This window comes from Psammomys obesus, unplaced genomic scaffold, assembly GCF_907164565.1.
Source record: "Psammomys obesus unplaced genomic scaffold, mPsaObe1.curated_primary_1811, whole genome shotgun sequence".
Taxonomy (NCBI): Eukaryota; Metazoa; Chordata; class Mammalia; order Rodentia; family Muridae; genus Psammomys; species Psammomys obesus.
The window spans coordinates 61,588,448-61,610,077 of NW_026585644.1; the positions used below are offsets into that span (position 1 = coordinate 61,588,448).

At 37.9% G+C, this 21,630-nt stretch overlaps 1 protein-coding gene across 6 annotated transcripts in view; it reads right to left on the reverse strand.

The window, feature by feature from the left end:
• Positions 1-21,630, reverse strand: part of Rnf19a (ring finger protein 19A, RBR E3 ubiquitin protein ligase) — a 44,143-nt gene that overhangs the window by 9,200 nt on the left and 13,313 nt on the right. For all 6 annotated transcript variants that reach the window (XM_055620352.1, XM_055620342.1, XM_055620323.1 and 3 more), the window contains 4 exons: positions 16,358-17,118; positions 10,727-10,935; positions 3,419-3,563; positions 2,461-2,623 (listed from right to left, as the gene is read on the reverse strand). In XM_055620352.1, coding sequence (XP_055476327.1) covers positions 2,461-2,623; positions 3,419-3,563; positions 10,727-10,935; positions 16,358-16,980 — 1,140 coding nt within the window. In that variant the 5' untranslated portion in view covers positions 16,981-17,118. The remainder of the gene's footprint in view (positions 1-2,460; positions 2,624-3,418; positions 3,564-10,726; positions 10,936-16,357; positions 17,119-21,630) is intronic.

A 21,630-nucleotide genomic window follows, 5' to 3' on the forward strand; every position in this document is an offset into this window, starting at 1 on the left:
GGGGGGGGAATTGTATTTTCAGGGCCAGAAGAGATGGCTCAGCAGTTAACAATACATGCCGCTGCTCTTGCAGAGAACCAAGTTTGACTACCAGCATCTATACTCACAACTGTCTGTAACTCTAGTTCTAGGGGATCTGATGTTGTCTTCTGGCCTTTGCAAGCACCAGGCACACACATGGTACACAGGCATATATGCAAACAAAACACTCATCAATGAAATGTAGCTGCCTTATTGAAGAAGATCATTCTTCATTGTACTAAGTTTAGTAGTACAATTTAGAAACAGAATTAAAGGACACAAAGGGAATTAGTTCGAAAAACCTAAGTATTTTCTAATAACAGTGGCTGTGCTGGATAGTCTTATGTCTACATGACACACAAACTAGAGTTATCTCAAAGGAGGTTATTTTAGGGTTTTTATTGCTTCAACAAAACACCATGACCAAAAAGTAAATTGGGAAGGAAAGGGTTTATTTGGCTTATACTTCTAGGTCTTTGGAGGAAGTCAGGGCAGAAATTCAAACATGGCTAGAACTGACCACAGATGGGTCTGACTTGCTTCCCCTGGCTTGCTCACCTGCTGTCCTACAGAACCCAGCACTACCAGCCCAGGGATGTCATCACCCTCCATGGTCTGGGCCCTCCCACATCAATCACTGAAAAAAATGTCTTACAGATGGATCTCATGGATCCATTTTCTCAACTGAAGCTCCTTCCTCTCTGATGACTCTAACTTGTGTCAAGTTAACAGAAAACTAGTCATTACAACAGGGAACCACAACTGAGGAGATGCCTTAATTAGTAATTAATGGAGGAGGGCCCAGCCCATGGTGGGTGGTGCCATCTGTAGGCTGGGTGGTCCTGAGTTCTGTAAGAAAACAGGCTGAGCAAGCCATGGGGAGCAAGGGAGTAAGCAGCATCCCTCCACAGCTTCTGCATCAGCTCCTACCCCTTCAGGTTCCTGTCCCGCTTGAGTTCCTGCCCTTGATTCTTTCAGTGATAAGACTACAATGTGGACGTATAAACCCAACCCTTTCCTCCCCATTTGCTCTTCCTTTCCAACAAAATGGTACTTTGCCAGAGTAACAGAAACCCTAGCTAAGACAGCTATGGAGTTGGTACTTTCTCCAGGACTAGGTGCCCAAATGGCTAGACCAAAAACTGTGAGGGACTTCTTATACAGAATTCATTCACCTGGACCCAAATCCATGTTCTACCCCTTTCTGTATAATTAAAGATCAATCATAAAAACTTTTCTAAGTTGCAGTATTGGGCTGGCAAGATAGCTCAGAGGGTAACAGTACTTGCTGTCAAGCCTGATGACCTCAGTATGATCCCTGGAACAACATAATGGAAGCAGAAAAGCAAAAACCAACTCCAGCAAGTTATACTCTGACCTCTACTCATACGCTTACACACATACCATAAACAAGTTAATGAAAGTATCATTACTTCACCACATCTATTAAACACTAAAATACCAGGGTGCTACAACACTAGGATTGAGCTGAGTGTGGTGAAACACACCTTTCCTGTGGGAGGCAGAAGTAGGCCAATCTTTGTGAATTCAAGGCTAGCCAGGACTACATGGTGACAACATAGTGAGATCTCCCCTCGCCCCCTCCGAAAGACTAATTCAAGTTTATAAATCACCTGTCATAAAGTTTTTAACTGTTTATTCCCCCATGAAAACTGTTCTCTTTGTTCTGATTGGGATAGGATCTCATAATTTCTTGACATTCAATTAATTTAATTTAGACAGCAACAGATTTCTTAGTACTTCATAAGTTATTCCATTAGCACTTCAAAAAAAAGTTACTTAGCTAATGACATAATTCAGCATTTCTAGGACAGTGGTAGGGATTAGTAAATGTTGGTATTTGGATTTCCACAAAAGACTTATAACCTGTAAACTGTATTTACTAACAGTAATAATATAATGGAAGTGGCATGCATTATTTAGCCATTAATTTCTATCTTAAAGATCTCACAGTAATAACTTTACAAGGATATACCCAATAGAGAACAGTGTCATTTATCATTCAAAATGTGAAAGCAGATCTGTAGCAAAGGTTGCTTTTTATACAGGTATTAGCTCACAAAACATCAGAGTTTACTGTGTAAATAGGGCCTTTTGTTAGTTTACTTATTTACTTTTGAGACATATGGGCTGGGTTCAAACTTGCTCTGGTTTTGAATTTCTGGTCCTCCTGCCTCCACTTCCTGAGTGTTGGAATTACAAGTATGGGCCACCACAACCAGTTTATGTGGTGCTAGAGATCAAATCCAGGATGTTCTCCATGAAAAATTTTACCAAAAATTATATCCCCAGGCCAAAACTTCTACAATGAAGAAACTAAAACCAACTTCGGTGTTAAAACAAAACAAAGACATTTCTTAGGAGAAGACATACCAAGAGTTTAGAATGAAGGTACTGTAGTAAGAAGAGAGGACTTACCTTGCGACCCACATACACAGGAATGCCAATGATCATGGCAGGAATGGCAATGCCAGCTATTAGAGCAATCCCTACAGGAGCACCAACAAGGGTTCCCAGCTGCCACAGGATTTTCTTCTTTCGGCTCCAGGGTTTCTTCCCCCAAAAAGTACAACCTGATGGACTAAGAGGGAAATTATACAATAACTTTTGGGAAAAAGTATACTAGAACACATCAAAGCAACAAATACAGAAGAAAAATACTTATCATACTTAACCACCTCCCTTTTGTACTTTGGGTTCATTTAAAAGCCAAAAGATTAAAGAAAGATCCACTTTAAGTTACATGAACAGGATACTGCTAATTATGATTTAAAATTTATTCCTAGTTCTCCATAACCTTCAAAGCCTTAATTTCTGAACAATATACTGATACAAAATAAAACAAGCTTATTTCACCTCCATCTTAGTCACATATGTAATTACATCATAAATTCACTTTGGGACAGACAGTGGTGGCACACGCCTTTGGTCCCAGCACTTGGGAAGCAGAGGCAGGCAAATCTGTGAGTTTGAGGCCAGCCTAGTTTACAGAGCTAGTTCCAGGACAGCCAGGGCTACACAGAGAAACCCTGTCTTGAAAAACTAAATTAATTAATTAATTAACCAATCTTGGGATATAAATGAGAAAATTAAGAGCTGGATTAATTGCATAGAATAGCAAATACTAGCACTAAAGTTCAATAATAACAATGCAAAAACAAAGGAACCTTTACTTCCTACTTTTATTGATTCTAAGTCACTTAAGTATAATTTGGTAGCTTTTAAACTTATGGAAGGAGGAATAAAAGCGATCTCTTTACATAGCTTATGAATCTCAGGAATAAAATTACTTAGGTTAATGCTGTTTTTGAAACAAAGACTTTGGTATACAGTGTAAAGTCTACTCATACATAAATAGTTCTCTTCATAAGCTTACCTTAGATAATGTAAATCGGAGATTTCTTTCATACACAACCAACAAAACTCACAGCCACAGACAGCACATGTCATGTGATTGCAGCTCCCATCATTCATCTTTATTATATAAGCAGTGCACCGTGGACACGGCTTTATATCATCAGCTATGAGGGGCATAGAGACAAGAAAATATGAAGTGTGTAGAAATGGTTTCCGGCACATTACCAGAAGCAACACTGCCCAAACAAATCTTTGCAATTACAGTTCACTAAGTAACAGTTTTAATCTGCTGTTTTTAGTATGGAAAGTATTTTTTTTCCTCTGAAGGAAATGTACTTTGTATTAAATTTTCAGGTTGTAAACATTTTTCAAGCATGGTAGCAAAGCAATGAGAACAAAAAACAATGACAAAGGAGAAGTGCAGATTACTGTATGCTATTCTTTTAGTGAAGAGACATTTAGGAAGGGAGCACTTCGTACTCATGTAAGGCACTGTTCAAACACTGAGAATTCCCCTTTCTCTTCCAAGAACATCAACTAAGAACACTATAAATCGTAGAGAACAGCTTCATAATAAATGCAGCTATTCTTGTCCTCATGACTGCTCCTGAGTAGACTCTGTCTTTTCTGTTCGCTGACTCAAGCGATGTTGGTGCCAAGTGTATGTATACTAATGTGTGAGGAAATGCACAAGAGTGCCAACTTAAAAATCCAGTGGGAGGTAATCTTAGGCAGCAACCAAGGATTAAGAGTTATACCACCATTTTGAATTCTAGCTGTTCTTTAAATAGCAACTTATAGTTACCTAATTGCCACCATTAGCCAGCTATATCATCTATCCCATATGCAATTCAGAAAATGTGTTCCATGCTACTACTTTCTAAACATTAAGCTAATATCCTATTTCCCTTTACTACAAGTTTTATGCTCAATTTTTAACTGCTTTATCAAGATAGACAAAAAGAAAACCTGGCTTTTACACCTAAATACAACAAGTATATAAAAAAGAAATACAATTCCTATTTGCTTAAGAAGTAGCAAACACAAAACTGTAAATTTAGTAAAACATTATGAAATTATTTTTAGATTTTTTTGAGGGGGTCAATTTTGTTGCACAGTTCTAATGTGTGGACTCTGTAGGTAACAATGTTATCACAGCATCAGAAAGCTGAATACACACATGCCTGAACCGAAATCCATGATTTACCTGGCATGATATCAATAGTTTTATTTAGCTATAAAAGAAAGAATTTTGGTTATTTCAACAGATAAAACAAATTCAAATCAAACTGAAACTACCTTTGCAGATTCTGCCAGTTATGCCAGCAAGGCATTCCAGTGTAAAATGGCTACACACACTCTTCCATGGTGACTTCTTGGAGGGAGCCCAATATTTGCTTAGATAACTAACTTGTAATGTTCATTCAACATTTCTTTTGATTTAACAAGGGTTCACACAATCTCAAGTCTCTAGCAGAGTTCTGTAGTGTTTCCATATCTAACATTAGATGTTGCAACTGTATGGACGTGAGCATTGTTAGTGTCCATTTTTTTACTATTTTTTTCTTTTTAATATTAGTTACAGTTTATTAACTTTGTATCCCAGCTGTAGCCCGCTCCCTCATTCCCTCCCAATCCTACCCTCCCTCATCTCCTCCCTGCCCCTTTCCAAGTCCACAGATAGGGGAAGTCCTCCTCCCTTTCCATCTGACCCTAGCTTATCAGGTTTCTTCAGGACTGGCTGCAATGTCCTCCTCTGTGGCCTAGAAAGGCTGCTCCTCCCTCTGGGGGCGGAGGGGGGAAGTCAAAGAGCCAGCCATTTGAGTTCATGTCAGAAATAGTCCCTGTTCCCCTTAAGGGTACCCACTTAGATACTGAGCTACCATGGGCTACATTCGAGCAGGGGTTCTAGGTTATATCCATACATGGTCCTTGGTTTGGAGATACAGTCTCATAAAGGACCACTGTGCCTAGAAATGTTAGGTCCTTGTGGAGCTCCTGTCCTCTCCAGGTCATACTAATTCCCCCTTCTTTCTTGTCATTCCTTGCACTCTGTCAAAGGTTTGGTTATGAGTCTCAGCATCTGCTTTGATACACTGCTAGGTAGAGACTTTCAGAGGCCCTCTGCGGTAGGAATTCTCTGTAGAGGAATATTGAATGGCAGAGTAACACTTAAAGAGATGCTCAATGTCCTTAGCCATCAGGGAGATGCAAATCAAAATGACCCTGAGATTTCACCTTACACCCATCAGAATGGCTAAGATCAAAAACTCAAGTGACAACACATGCTGGAGAGGTTGTGGAGAAAGGGGAACACTCATCCATTGCTGGTGGGAATGTAAACTTGTACATCCACTTTGGAAATCAATCTGGCGCTTTCTCAGACAGCTAGGAATAGTGCTTCCTCATGATCCAGCTATACCTCTCCTAGGCATATGTCCAAAAGATGTTCAAGTACACAACAAGGACATTTGCTCAACCATGTTTATAGCAGCTTTATTACTCAGCAATTAAAAACAAGGAAATCATGAAATTTGCAGGCAAATGGTGAGATCTAGAAAGATCATCCTGAGTGAGGTATCCCAAAAGTAGAAAAACACACTAAAATCTGTACACCTAAAGAAGATAAACAAGAAAGAGGACCTGGGGTAAGATGATCAATCCTCACTTAGAAAGACAAATGGGATGGACATTGGAAGTAAGAGAAAACTAGTGTCCATTTTTTAAGGTAAGTGCCTTGTTCAGGTCACAGAGAGGAAGGGGAGTCTGGAGTCCATTCTATTACTCTACATGTTTGTGTGTCCTGTGAATGAAAAAACAAAAAACAAAAAACAAAAAAAAACAAAAAACCCTCCCCACCCAAAGGAAAGTAACATTTAACATTGTTATTTCCAAGGGAAACATCCAATGGCTACTGCTAAGTCTCCAGGAACAGGTCTTTGCTAAATTCTGGATGCATATGCATAATTATTATTATTGCTAAACCCTTTGCATTCTATCCCAAATATTTAAGAGAGGAGATAGAAACAAGCCAGTAAGCAAGGAAGAATGAAAACTCAAATATATTATATAAAATGTTAAACCCATAATAAAATTTAAAAACTTTTTTCTTAAGCAGATCAAGTACATGATAATGTATTACTGGTTGGTATAAATATAGATTTCTATTTACACATTTCTATAGTTAAAATTTTTTTTTGCTGTGATAGCAACACAAAATGTTTCCTATGGATTAAAATTCCAATGAACAAAGAAAACTGTTAACAAAATATACATTTTTATTTTTATTTATTACAATTTATTCACTTTGTATCCCAGCTATAACTCCCTTCCTCATTCCCTCCCAATCCTGCCTTCCCTCCCTCATCTCCTCCCATGCCTCTCCCTAGTCCACTGATGGGGAGGTTCACCTCCCCTTCCATTTCACCCTAGCCTATCAGGTCTCATCAGGACTGGCTGCACTGTCCTCCTCTGTGGCCTGGCATGGCTGCTCCACCCTCAGGGGGAGGTGAACAAAGAGGCAGCCACTGAGTTCATGTCAGAGACAGCCCCTGTTCCCCTTACTAGGGTAGCTGCCATGGGCTACATCTGTGCAGAGTTTCTAGGATATCTCCAAGCATGTCCTTGGTTGGAGTATCAGTCTCAGAAAAGACCCTGTGCCCAGATTTTTTGACTCTGTTGCTTTCCTTGTGCACAAAGTATTTTTTTTTCCAAAAAGACACACATGGTACATACTCACTTATAAGTGGATATTAGACATATAATATAGGATAAACAAACTAAAATCTGTACACCTAAAGAAGCTAAGCAAGAAGGAAGATCCTGGGTAAGATGATCAATCCTCACTCAGAAAGGCAAATGGGATGGAACTGGAAGAGGGAGAAAACAGGGAACAGGACAGAAGCCTAGCACAGAGGGCCTCTGAAAGACTCTACCCAGCAGAGTATCAAAGCAGATGTTAAGGCTCACAGCCAAACTTTGGGCAGAGTCCAGGGAACCTTATGAAAGAAGGGGGAAATAGAAAGATCTGGTGGAGACAGGAGCTCCACAAGGAGAGCAACACAACCAAGAAATCTGGGTACAGGGGTCTTTTCTGAGACTGATACTCCAACCAAGGACCATTCATGGAGATAAACTAGAACCCCTGCACAGATATTGCCCATGGCAGCTCACTCTCCAAGTGGGTTCCCTAGTAAGGGGAACAGGGGCTGTCTCTGACATGAACTCAGTGGCTGGCTCTTTGATCACCTCCCCCTGAGGGTGGAGCAGCCTTACCAGGCCACAGAGAAGACAATGCAACCAGTCCTGATGAGACCTGATAGGCTAGGGTTAGATGGAAGGGGAGGAGGACCTCCCCTATCAGTGGACTTGGAGAGAGGCATGGGAGGAGATAAGGGACGGGGAATGAGGGAGCGGGCTACAGCTGGGATACAAAGTGAACAAACTATAATTAATATAAAAAATAAAAAATTTATGAAAAAAAGAATAGAAGTCTGTTTTTTATTTAATTTTGAGATTTATAAGATGCATGTTTATATGAAGAAAGACACCTAGGTAATTTTTAATTTCCTGCCCAAAGACACCCTGAAGTTCCGTGTGTCTCCTGAAGATCTGATTTTTATGCCCTTACTTCTAGATTGAATATATGAAAAATTCTTTAATTTCATAAAATATTTAAATGAAAAGATTAAATTTTTAATTGTGTGGTCTTTACACAAACAGAAATTCACTGTAAATTATTCAATCCAAGTACTACATTCCAAATTACCTTTTTAAAATGTGTTTACAAGTTTTATATGCTATGCACTTATGAGTAATAGGTACAGACTATATCCAGTGCTCTAGTATGTAAAAAGTCAGGTGACTTTCTTTTTCTGTTGTTACTGACAAAAAAAAATCTTTCCAATCTTAGAAGCACTCTCTCCATTTATTAAACAGAAATACATCAAGAGTAAGGTTTATAGCTGGTCTAGGTGGCGCACACCTGTAATCCCAGCACTCAGGGAGGCAGACACAGGTGGGTCTCTGAGTATGAGGCCAGCCTGGTCTAGAAAGCAAGTCTAGGACAGCCAAGGCCGCACAGAGAAACCCTGCCTTGAAAAACCAAAAGGAGTAAAGCTTCTAGGACAGAAACACACATAAAGCACAAAACCCTTTTTTATTGTTGTTTTTTGAACAGCAATGTGGAAGTAGAAGCTGAATTTCTCTTCACCTTGCTTTTTAGTCATGGTGTTTCATCATAGCAATATAAACTCTAACTAAGACAAGGTGGTACCAACATTGTGGGGTATTGTTGTGACAAACCTGACCATGTTTTGGGCAGGATTGTGGAAGGACTCATGAACCTTCGGTGAGAAGAGTCATTGAGAGCTCATTAGGATATTCTTTAGGAGTTTGGTAAAATAAAAATGTTCAGAGCACTGCAAGAGATGGAGGCCTGGCCTATGAGGTTTCAGGGGGAAGTTTAAAGATTCTACCAGGGCCATTGCCATTTTGAATTAAGAGTCTGTCATTTTGTCAGCTGGGGCTGAAGGTTAAACAAGAGACCAGCACCACTGAAGTGAAACTGCTGAGTTACTGGGACCATTAATACTGGTTAGAGAGAGCTAAAAAATTATTGGTGACTAAGAAAGAACTGAGCTGAGTTTCCTGAGCACACAGAGAAGTTGTGTTCCAGAGGCAGACAAGGTTGTAACTCGAGAAAGCAGCCAAGCTCGACAATGTCAGTGTCACCCAGGTGGTACTGGGTTTGAAGGCATGAAGAGGTCATTAATAGGAGCTGATTGCTTGGCATTGTGAGGGGCCAGGAGAGGCCACTGGTGAAGGTGCAACCTCAGGTGAAGGCCAACGACTGAAGGGGTCATGCAAAAAAGTTGAGGCTTTGCACATGAAAAGTCAAGGGGAGGCTATTGGTGAAAATGTAGCCCAATTACCACACAAGACCCCAGCACTTTGGAGATGCCAGTACCATGGGATGACCACCAAGAACAGCAGCAGCAGTGGAGTGGAGCCAACCAGAGCCTAGAAGACAAGCTGTGTACACTACAAAGGGCAGAACCAAAAAAGTGACCCAAGCTCTTTGCAGTTGTCCAGAAGATTGTGAGTGGATCCTAGACATTGGACAGTTGGGAGTCTGGTTTTGCTTTGACTTGACTGTGACTGTGCCCTGATTTTTCCCTCTTGAGGTAAGAAAGTATTGGGTTTATTTTACTGGAGCCCACAATTGGAAGACTTTGGATTTTAAAAGTAACTGGCTATTTTGAAGGGACTGAGATTTTTTTCTTCTCTAATATATTACACCTTGAATGCAGTTTTTCCTCCGCCATCAGATCTCCCTCTCTGCCTCCCTCAGAAAAGAGGAGACCTCCAACAGACATAAAAAAACTACAAGTAAGGCCAGGAACATATCATCATATTAAGGGTAGATGAAGCATGCCAGTAGGAAGAAAAGGATCCCACAAGCAGGCAAGAGTCAGAGACAGCCCCTGCTCTCACTCTTAGGAATCCCACAAGGACACCAAGCTACCCAGCCATAACATAAATGCAGAAGACTAGGTCAGACCCCCTACAGGCTCCCTGATCCTTGTGAGCGCCCAAGAGTGCCAGTGAGTTGATTCTGTGGTGTCCCTGACCCCTCTGGTTCCTCTGATTTTTCCTCCATCTCCTCTGAAGGACTCCCTGGGCTCTGCCAATATTTGGCTGTGGTACTCTGTGTCTGCTCCCATCCATCAGTTGCTGGATGATGTCTCTCTGATGATGATTATGCTGGGCTCCCAGAACACTCTGTAAGCAGGAAAAACTGTAGGTTTTGTTGACGGTTTTATGGCTGGGTTGGTTAGGAACTGAAATTTTAATGTGTTTGAATTTGTAAAGACTGTGAGACTTTTAAAGTTATTTATGTTTTTAATGTGAGATCTTGAGGATAAACAAGAAAGGAAAGGTTAAAAAATCACCAAGCAATCTCTCTGTGTCAAATAACTTATTTTTTTAAAAGTCAGACAAGGACTGGGCAAGTGCCTGAGTGAGGAAGGCACCTGCTTCACAAGCATGAGGACCTGAATTTGAATCCCCCAAAACAGGACAAAGTACAAGGCAAAGGACGGGGGATTCCCGGAAGATTACAGGCTAGCTAGCCTGACAAAGACAGCAGAAAAACCAAGTTATCCTGTCCCAGACAAGCAAAAGGTGAGGACCAACACCCATGTTATCCTCTGATCTCCACTCACTTCCCACCTTTAGGCACACACATACAAATATATTTTTTAAAATACATAAGTATGTATTTATTTATATATTTAAAGTATATAAATATATAGAGACATAATACCTGCTGCTCCAGACTCCTGGCTGTAACTAATGGATGAAGAACGTATAGTTCTTAAGCGTAAGCTCTGAGCTCTCTCCTGTCGAGCAGCATCACAGGTCTGGTTTGGATGCCAGATCTGTTTACAGTGGTAGCAAAACTCCGTTCCACAGCCTTCTCGCCCACAAGTTAATTTAGGACAGCTGGCACACCCAAATGCTATCACAGCATATCTTGAAAGGAAAGGAAAATGATTTAAAATGTGACACAAAACAAAATTTAGTGAAAATTTAAAAGCATCCAATTAAAATGCTACTCAGGAAACACTTTTCATATATGCATTAATAAAACCCTAACCCATCTAACAAACATGAAAATATGAGAAAAAAATGACAGTTTATAAATGAAAGTACATAATTTTTAAAATTTAAAAATCTTTATTTTCAAGTTTTAGCCAGGTATTGGGGGGTGCATGTCTTTAATCCCAGTACTCAGAGGCAATGGCAAGCTGATCTCTGTGAATTCAAGGCCAGCTTGGACTACATAGTGAATTCCAGGACAGCCAGGGCTATGTGGGAAGACCCTCTCAAACAAACAAACAAACAAACAAACAAACCAATGTCACATAATAATTTAATAAAAATAGACTTCTATTTTAATTAAAATAGAGTGGGAATGGGGGGGTTGTGTGGGGGTGGACTTGAATAAAAGATGAATAATACATTTATGAATAGCTTTAATGCCTATTCTCTACGTAAATATTTTTAATACTTTAAATTATTTTTTTATTTTGTTTTTATAGAGAGAGGGTTTCTCTGTGTAGCCTTGGCTGTCAACATTTTAAATTTTTTAACTTAAATTTGGATGCTCTTAGACATTTGTCCCAGAGAAATTAAAATTTCTTCATATCAACTTTCATAGCAAATGCATTCACAATAGCTCTAACTGGAAAAGGACCAGATGTCCATCAACCAACAAATGATTAAACTATGCTGCATACATGCACACCAAAGAACACTACACAAAAATCAAAACAAATGATTGATACAAGTAACAAGATGAACAAATCTCTGGGGGATTACATTGAGGGTTTGTTTTTTTTTTTTTAAGTTAATTTTGGAAAGTTACAAACCCTGTATGAGTAACACTTGAAATTGTTGACAAGGTTTTAGAAATGGAAAGCAGATTAATGACTGCCAGGATTCAAAGCAGAGAGTGGAAGGGAAGTAAACATTGCTATAAAATAATGACATGAAGAATTACTGCCTTTAAAAAAAAGTTTGTGTTTTTTTTTTATTTTGTTTTAAATTTGAGAGAGGGTCTTACTAAATTGCTGCCTCTGAACTTGTTTTCAGTCAAGCAGAGGTTGAACTTGTGATCCTGTCTCAGCTTCCTCAGTTAACTGGCACTGTCAGGCTCGAACATCTGGCTGTAACCAGGAGCATGAAAGATTGTAATATCCTTGACTGTGATAGAAGGCACACAAATCTACACCTAATAAAAATTCTATATAGCTAATTACAGTCCACATAAATTAGCTAGTACATATAAAAAGGGAAATCTGAGTAAAACCAATAGACTATGTGGTGATTTGAATGATCCATGTTGCCCATCCTGCCCCAACTCAATAGTCTCAGGCATTTGAATATTTAGTTCTAGTCTGCAATGCTGTTTGGGTAGGATTAGGATGCGTAGTCTTGCTGGAGAAAACATGTCACTGAGTGTGTGCTTTAAGGTTTCAAAAGCTATGTGCCAGGGCCTTTTTGTTGTTTGCTGCTTACATCTGAGATGACAGCTCTCAGCAGTTTCTTCCGCCATGACTGCCTGCTTCCATGCTTTCCCACTATGATAGTGATGGACTTATCCCTGTGCATGGTGTTTTATAACTAATACAGTATATCTATGCCAATATCCTTACATGGCAGAAGTGACAATCGTATTGTAATACTGTTCTATAGCTTTGTAAACTGGTAATGGGGGAGGAGGAAAAATTGTGAATGGTACACAGGAACAGCTTTGTTCCTGTAAGTTTGTATACATACAATTATACAACTGAACTGTCAAGATCTAGAGCTTTCTACCTCTCTTTGAAATATTTAAGTTTTCATTTTTAAAATAACAAACATTTCCTGGAAAGTTAGGACAGTTTTGGGGTTCTTGTTACTGGCAACAAAATTAAAGTCATAAATAATCATATCTAAGATATTATCAAATTTCAAGACTATTTGCATAATTGTGCAAGATTTTAAGACTCAATACTTCCTCAAGCATCTCATTCTTCAAATTCAAAGTTTTCACCTTAAATTCTATTTTACCTCTGGGAGAATTTGTCGCAACAGTACAGAATTAATGGCAATTTAAATAAAAGGGTAATTTAGCAGAATTTTATTTCCCTGGATTTTAAGATAACCAATGAGGGCTAGAGAGATGGCTCAGCAGTTAAGGGCACTTGCTGTTCTTACAGAGGAACTGGGCTAGATTTCCAGCATCCACACTCTCAGGGTGGTTCACAACTGTCTGTAACTCCAGGCACAAGGAATTTAATGCCCTCTTCTGGCCTCTACAAGCACTGCACACATGCAGGCAAAACACCCATACACACAAATATAATACTTATTAAAAATATATTTTTTTTAATAATAGCTAATTTATATCAGTCCTGGGGGGGGGAGAAGAATCTACATTTTATTTAATTCTAAAATGCCTATGATTTTAAAGTCAAGTTTTATATAAAAATAGTAATTTCAACAAAAAGGAAAAGAAATTCTAAACCTGTTCTGTAAACTATCTTTTTTTTTTTTTAAGAGTTTATTTATTTTATATATGAGTGTTCTATCTGCATGTACACCTGCACGCCAGCAGAGAGCATCAGATTCTAGTACAGATGGTTGTGAACCACCATGAGGCTGTTGGGAATTGAACTCAGGTCCTCTGGAGGAGCAGACAGTGCTCTCATCCACTAAGCCACCTCTCTAGCCCTCTGTATCCTATCTTTTACTAAAGAAAGGAAGGAGGCTAGAAGAGGAGCAGAATGGAAGATCAGAGAAAATTCAAAGGCTAATGCTAAGACCAGCTGGTGGGTTTGTTTGTTTGTTTTCAAAATGGCAGGAATTAAGAATTGGAGACATGGCTCAATGGTTAAGAGCACTGTCTGCTCTTGCAAAGGACCCACGCTGGATTCCCAACATCATTCTACATGGTGCTCAAACGATGCATACAAGTTTTATGTGAGTGGTAAAGTTTCTATACAATACCAATTTAACACCTGTAACATTACGAGCCATATATACAACATGCTCTTTATCTCTAGAGAGCCAGCACAAACATTAATGTAAAAATAAGAGGACTCTAATTAGTTTTCTGTACCTAAATCTATTGACAATCATCAATAAAAACTTACTGTATTGCCAAATTAATGAAGGGTAATTCTTTACTAAATTTACATACTTACCATAAATTTGTTTTCTTAACAATAAAATCTATTAAATTAGGTGTTCCTATTTTGTTTTCTTGGTGTTAATCTCTCTAATGGAAGGTGTATTCAATTTTAAACAGAAAATGTGGCAAATAAGTAAATTATCCATGTGTATTTTCCTGTTATTTTTCTTTTTCCTTTTATAACTACTTCTGGGATCTGCCCTGATTTCAGTGTAGGCCCTTAGATTTACTGTCCCAGTTTATGCTGGCCAATTTCTGACACTTCATTAAATAACTTATGTCCTGAGGTTCCATGAAGGATACATGAAAAACACATTCTTCCTCTATATGATCAATACAACAGACATCATTTCTCAGTGTTTGAAGTGTTTTATGGGAGCATTAGATATAATGATTCTCAAAAGGGATCTTTTAGGTAAAATGTTTTGTCTACCTCAAATCTAATTTCAGGAAAATGATCTGCACTCTTGCAACAATGAAAATACAGTGCAAATGGTTCACAGGCTCAAGAGTGACAAAATCACATCAAAGCTGTTTGTTGAAATAGGAAACAATCTCTTGGTTAAGTAAGAAAATAATAGAAAAATAAATCCTATTTTCTAGACATAGAGTGTAACTCATCATAGATCGCAGAGTTTAGTTCTGCCATTATACCTGGAAGCTCAGCTAGCCTTGGCCCAGTTTAACACGTTATCTTCTTTTTACATACCTACCTACCTACTTTTATTTTTGAGGCCGGCTCTTATGCAGCCCTGGATAGCTTTGAACTTACTAGGTGGCTGAGGATGACTTTGAACTTCTGTTTTGCTTCCACTTCCCAAGTATTAAAATTGTAGGCATTCACTAACATACTCTGTTTATGTTTCTGGGGATCAGACCCTGGATCTCATAAATACTAAGAACTTGACCTGCTAAACTACACCTCCAACCCCTTATATAGTATTGTTAATGCGAGCTATTGTAATAGAGACCCTTTAAGTATAAAAAAGCACAACAAGTCTGATACTAGATTGTGTCTAAGTCTTACACAAGTAATGAATTCATTAGATTATTAAGTAACTGTTTTAATACTTTACATTACATAGTAACTATTGGTAGTTGTGTTTACAGATTTGCCTATACAGAAAATACTTAACTTTTTTCAGTTAAAATTAGAGAACAGGTTAGATACAATCTGAAAACTTACTCAACATGTCTTTAAAAGTTAGTTTGACAGACAACGAATTCTGAAACTATATTTAATAAATTCACATTCTAGCTTTCCCTTGAGCTATAATCAAATATAGAAACTCATGGTTTTCATAAGCTCTATACAATATATGAGGTACTAAGGGATATTACATTTTACTTTTTATAGGTTTTACTATTCTTTTCAGTAGTCTTGTATATAGGGTATGTACACAAACACAATTTGGGGGCACATGCATTTAAGGTCAGGGGCTGATAATAACTCTCCACTTAATGTATCTAGACTGGCTGGTCAATGAGTTTTAGGACTCTACCAGTCTCTGCCTTCCCCCTAGCACTGATGTTATAGGTATGCCCACCATGACTAGCTTTTTAAATGGATTCTGGGGAATCCAGACTCAGATATCCATGTTTGCAAATCAGTCATTTTACCAACGGAGCTATCTCTCTATCATGGCTTTTATATAATGGGCCTATAACTTATTTAAAGAGCATACAACTGGTTTTCTTAGTAATGTAATAAACGCACAACATGAAGGCTTCATTACATAATAATCAAATACACGGGCAATATTGTTTTATTTTAAATGCTGAGAAAACATTTGTCACTTAGAAATTGAGATAAATTAATTATTTAACCCTGTGTAACAAATCTTAAGACCTGAAGATGGTCCCATATGAGCACGAGCACACCAATCTGTGGCATAAAACACCTTTCAAAAGGTTTATTTATGACAACAAATAACCCTAATACTGAGCATTACATTATCCATAAATAAAAACTGCTCATGGATGGAGAAATCCAAATTTGCTTATAACTGGCTTCACAAAATACAAGTAAAAATTTAAGAGACAATATATAAACAAGTTAGGATTTCTGACTTTTGATACTTAATATGGACTATACCCAAAATGTGATGAGTAAATAAATTATTTGGCATATTAAGATTGTTCTTTAGATTATAAGAAAATCCTTATTTTAGCTCCAGAGAAAAATAAATTAAGAAAAGCTAAACAGTATGTTCTCACCCACAGTCTGGAGCCGGACACCACCTACAGTCAGGATCTGCAACAAGCCACCGTCGAAGCATAAATTCTTCATATTTTTCCATTAAGACATCATCACTTAGTATCAAGCGAATGTCATGGGGATTAAACCGTTCAGTACATTCTGGACAACTGATATTAACTCTACTTTCAGAGATTTCTATCCTTAGGTATTGTCGTAAGCAATCCACACAGGATCTATGGTGACATGTCATTATATCAGGAAATCTGTCTTTAGAATGCCTCAGAAGGCACAAAGGACATTCTATAAAGTCTCCAATTTGTTTGCTGATAGAAGTCAATCCATTGTCAGAAGAGGTATTTGTAGAGAAAATGGAGTTCTTATCGGTACACATTTCAGAATGTATACTTTCAATACTTGCAATTCCATCCACCCCACCACTGAGCTCCCTTGATTTACGTTTGCTGTCCCTTTTCCTCCGAAAGAGAGAGCCTATTGAAATCCTTCTCTTTTTGGGTGCCTTTTTGACAGAAGGCAAGCTCACAGATGAAGCAGAAGACTGAAGATCTCTATCTGAACCCATTTGCCGATGTAAACTCATGTCTAAAATGTTCATCAGAATTGAGTCAGGGTCAGTGTTCATACACAGCCCTTCATTATACTTAAAATAAAACGTATTCCTTGTTCTTGTTTTCAGATTACGTCATGATGTAAAAAAATCCTACTGGCTCCTTCAGAGAGTCTTGAAAAAGTTCCAAAAAAGACTGTTGTCACAGACACCCTAAAACAAAACAAAAAAATTAAATGTATTTTTATGTGCATATATTTTTATAATCTTAAAGGTTCTCTGTGAAATTTTTAGCAAGTATGTTTCATAACCATTAGCTTAAAAATTAAAGTCATTAGTCCACAGGAAAATATATACTGAATGCTGAAATAACAAAGACATTCTTTAATCCTAATAAAAGCTTCTACACTTGGGCTGAAGCAATCATTATGAAAATATTAGATAAATCTTGATGGCTATCACTGACTTAAATGATTCCTCATTGCCTTTAATTTGTTTTTAACTGGGAATAAAATGTACATGCAAACACAAAAGGCTAAGAATAGCTTATATGATAATCTTGAAGAAAAACATTCTGGGTAGAGGGTTTCTTACAATCCAAAAACAATCCCTTACTATAAATTTTGGAATTATAGTAATGTGGTATGTTACCAGGATGGCTAAATAATAAAAAGAAACTCAAGAGATAAATATGAAAGGTATACGAGAAGACACGTGCCACAAACATCTAATAAAACAGTGCCCAGAACAGGTAAAAAGTACTTACAAGTACACTGAAACAGACAACCCCAAAGAAAAATGGACAGAGGACATAATGAGCACATCACAAAAACATGTTTAAATGTGTAACATCATTAGTCATAGCTACAGCTACACAGAGAGCCACTATATACCTAGGTGGCTATAACGACTGTTATTTTAGATGTTGACAAGGATTTGGAGGAATGAACACTCATATTAGTGGTGAGAAAGTAAGATGGCAAAACTACTTTGGAAACTGTTCACTGTAGAGAGCCGCTTGTTTGTCAGGGTGCTTTGTTATTGAGCTCTTAGTGAAAAACATGTTTTCACCCTGGCCTTCACCTGGAGACAGGGATAGACAGGATGTGTTGTCAAGTTCACTTCCTTTTGTTTGTGTGAGAATCACACACAGATAGGTGGTCGAGGTAAACAAGTTTGACTTCTGCATGAACCTCTTCATTGTATCAAGGTGCTTTGCTCTGATTATAAAAAGGGACTGTGGCCTAAACCAGTGCCTAGTCTACTAGAAGCCCTTTGGGAAATATCTGATGTGTAGTGTCTTGGTTTTTTTAATTATTATTTTCTTTCAATCCTCACTCCCCACTCAAGAATTGTTCGACTCTGCTGATGGGTGTTGGCGAGCTCGAATCATAAAGAGAAAAGGTTGCGGTGAGTAAAATTCAAGAGTTAAAAAAAAAATGGGACAAGGCATTAGCCTCATGTTTTCTGTATGGAATTTAATTAGAAATAGTCTGTGTATGTAGCACAGGACTGAGAAAGTAAAACTTTAGGAGTTAGAAAAAAGAGAAAAACAGATGGGAGGCTTTGAGACAAAATGAGGTTAAACCTCCAGAAGAGTTATATGTCCTCCTAACGATAATTTCTTGTTAGAAGAAGACTTTGAGGATGACTTAGATCCTGATGATGCTGCAGAGTTAAGAGAAAGAAAAAGATAAGCAGAAAGAAGAGTTTTATGGTTTTCCAATTATAGAGCATCCTAATGGACAGGACAATATGATGAGAGTCCATGCTCCTATGCCTTTTAAACAATTAAAAAAAATTAAAACCTGCATGCTCTCAATATGGTCCTACAGCAACTTGTACTCAAGGTCTGTTAAGAGTTATTGTCTACTGAGGTCCTCTGCCCAGGGAACTGGAAACAGCAAGAAAATGTTTAGCAGGAGAAGATCATTTATTGTGGAAGTTAAAATTTGCTGGGCAGTGTCAAGCAACAGTTAAAATCACTGGAGCTAGAAAAAGAAAACAAACAAAAAAGTAGTTAATAGATTTTTCCAGTAAGAAAAAAAACAAATGGTTAATTCTGCTACAAAGTTCCTGTGGTCATAAAAAATTGGATTCAACAAAAAGCAAGATGTTTGTCTATTCTGAATGTATAAAAATTACCATGTTCAATATGTCTTGGTTATAGATTGTTGGTCATTGGGTGTGTTTAAATCTGTAACATAAAGTTAACTTACTTAAAACCTGGGGTTGGAACTATTCTAAACAACAAATGGCATACCAATGTGTGACAGAATTTACATTATTCTAGCAAGAACTTACATAAAGCAGTTTTCTTTCTGTTCTGAAAAACAAAGCAAGAGCACTTACGGAATACTGATTAGACCCCCCCCTCCCAACACACACCCAGTAGCAAGGCCTCCAGCAGGCTGCAGGAAAAAAAAAGTTACATACAAACCCCAGAAAGGCAGTTTCTTTTAGGTAGAGAAAAAAAGTAGAGCTTTAACAAGGAAGCTTCTCAAAAGCAGACTTTGCTAGCCACAACAGAAAGATTTCAAAATCCCTTTGAGAAGGGGTTGCTATTGCCTGTCTGAGGAGGAAACATTTGTGGTCCCAGAGTGAGGAAGGGGTCAGGTTCCAGTGAGGGAGGCAGAAAAAAATACCTCTCCCTGGAAGCAGGAGCAGAGATAGCCCGAAAAGCCTCAAGCTGGTAAGGTCTGAAAGAGAAGCTGGGCCAAAGAAAGTCAAGTCCTTAGGGAAACGTTCTATGTTAAAAATGGCAGAAGACACAATGAACACAATGACACAGTGCTTCTGGAAACCATTTGAGTTTCTCTTTTCATACAAATAATTTTTGATACCAACCTGAAGCATTTTTATTCCTAAACAAAAATCTCACACAATAAACCAGGAAACATGTTTAGTAAAGAATAATGACCTCTCTTACCATACAATTAGATTTTATGATAGTACCACTATGAATACAACGTAAAGCCTGAGAGCTACACAACCACTCGAGCAAGTAGTTTTGAGAATTACGAAAATTAGGAAAATAGGAATGAATTCAACAATAATCACAACTAAAGAACTAAAAATTCAAACATTAGATAGCATTTGTGGTCATACTAGATAGCAATAGCAATTGTAAAAGGCTGCTAATAGTAAAAGAATCACTTGATGTCTAGCTAGAAGAATCTAAGCATAATGTGGGACAAGCCAATTTAGCATTATTCATTAAATAGAAATATTCTTAAGCCCAGAGACCCTACATATAACGTTCAAATGAAGCAAGAATACATACTGCAAATAAATCCATCTATTGTTGTACAGTTCGTAGAAGGGAGAAAAAAAAAAACAAAACAAAATCTCCATGTAAAACTAGAAAAATAACATTTAACTATCCAACTGGCATGTAAATGAACAAACTACATTTTACATGTAAGCCTCGGAAAGACATGCAATACAACTTTGGTATTCACTTTCTCTCTCAAATTTAAAATGTTCCTCCACAATTGGCTGTACACTCCATTGAACAACCATTAATACTAAAGGCTCTTTGTTAAATACCCTCACTTAAAAATAAATTCCTATAGGTTGCCTTCTGGCCTGGCCCCTAACTGAAACCATGTTCTCTGTTTCTCATTATGTTTATACAGGCAGTAAGACTTTTTTTTCCTAAAATTCGTCCGTCTGTCTGTCTGTCTGTCTGTCTATCTATCTATCTATTTATATTTGTGTGGTGTTTGTGTTTGTTTTGTTCTGGGGCTTCTATGTGTAGTTCTGCCTGTCCTGGAACTCACTCTGTAGACCAGGGTGGCCTTGAACTCAAGAGATCCACCTGTCTCTGCTTATGGAGTGCTGGAATTAAAGGCATGTGCCGCCACCACCAGCAGGCTGGTTATTTGAGACAAGGTCTCTCTGTGTAATCCTAGCTGGCCTAGAACTCACTATGCAGACTAGACTGTCCTTGAGCGTGCTCACGCTCTCTCTCTCTCTCTCCTGCCTCTGCTTCCCAAAAGCTGAATTAAAAGTACATGTTGCCATATGTTGCTCTTATTTTTTTATAAGGTATGTGTTTGTATAACTGTTCATGGTGCTATATTATATGCATCTGTATGCATGGAGGCCAAAAGGGGGCACCAGAGTCCTTGGAGCCTAAGTCACAAGCTCTGGGTGCTGGGAATTTAAGTCTTTTAGAAGAATAGTAAGTATTCTTAATTGCTGAGCTAACTCTCCAGTCTCAAGACTTATTTTTTTTTAAATCCACACAATTTAATGAATGCCCTTTTTAGAAATGTTCCAAGGGAATTCTCTGTTATAAGAATTTTGGTGGAATCTCACTGTTAAAATCTTGCCCTCCATGTGCAAAACACAGAATATTACTATTAACAAGATATGCATACTTCCCATATGGATCTTAGTGATCTAAAGAAACATATTATCTCTACACCAATTATAATCCTTTATTCATAACTTTGCCTGTTACTTTGTCTTAAAATGTCTCAATTTTCACAAAACAGAGGTAGATCTTTGAGAAATTTTAGCAAATGATAGCTTAATACAGAATTCACTTAAAAAAACTGAACCATCTTGCAAGCATATGATCAAGATTAAGAAGAAATCTATGTAACAGCAAATTCAGAAGATACTGTCAATGTTTCATCATACCACCCCAGAAACAAGAACACAGGCAGCACATTTTTTTTCTCTCCCAAATGCTTTGCAAGTCACAAATTTTAGCCA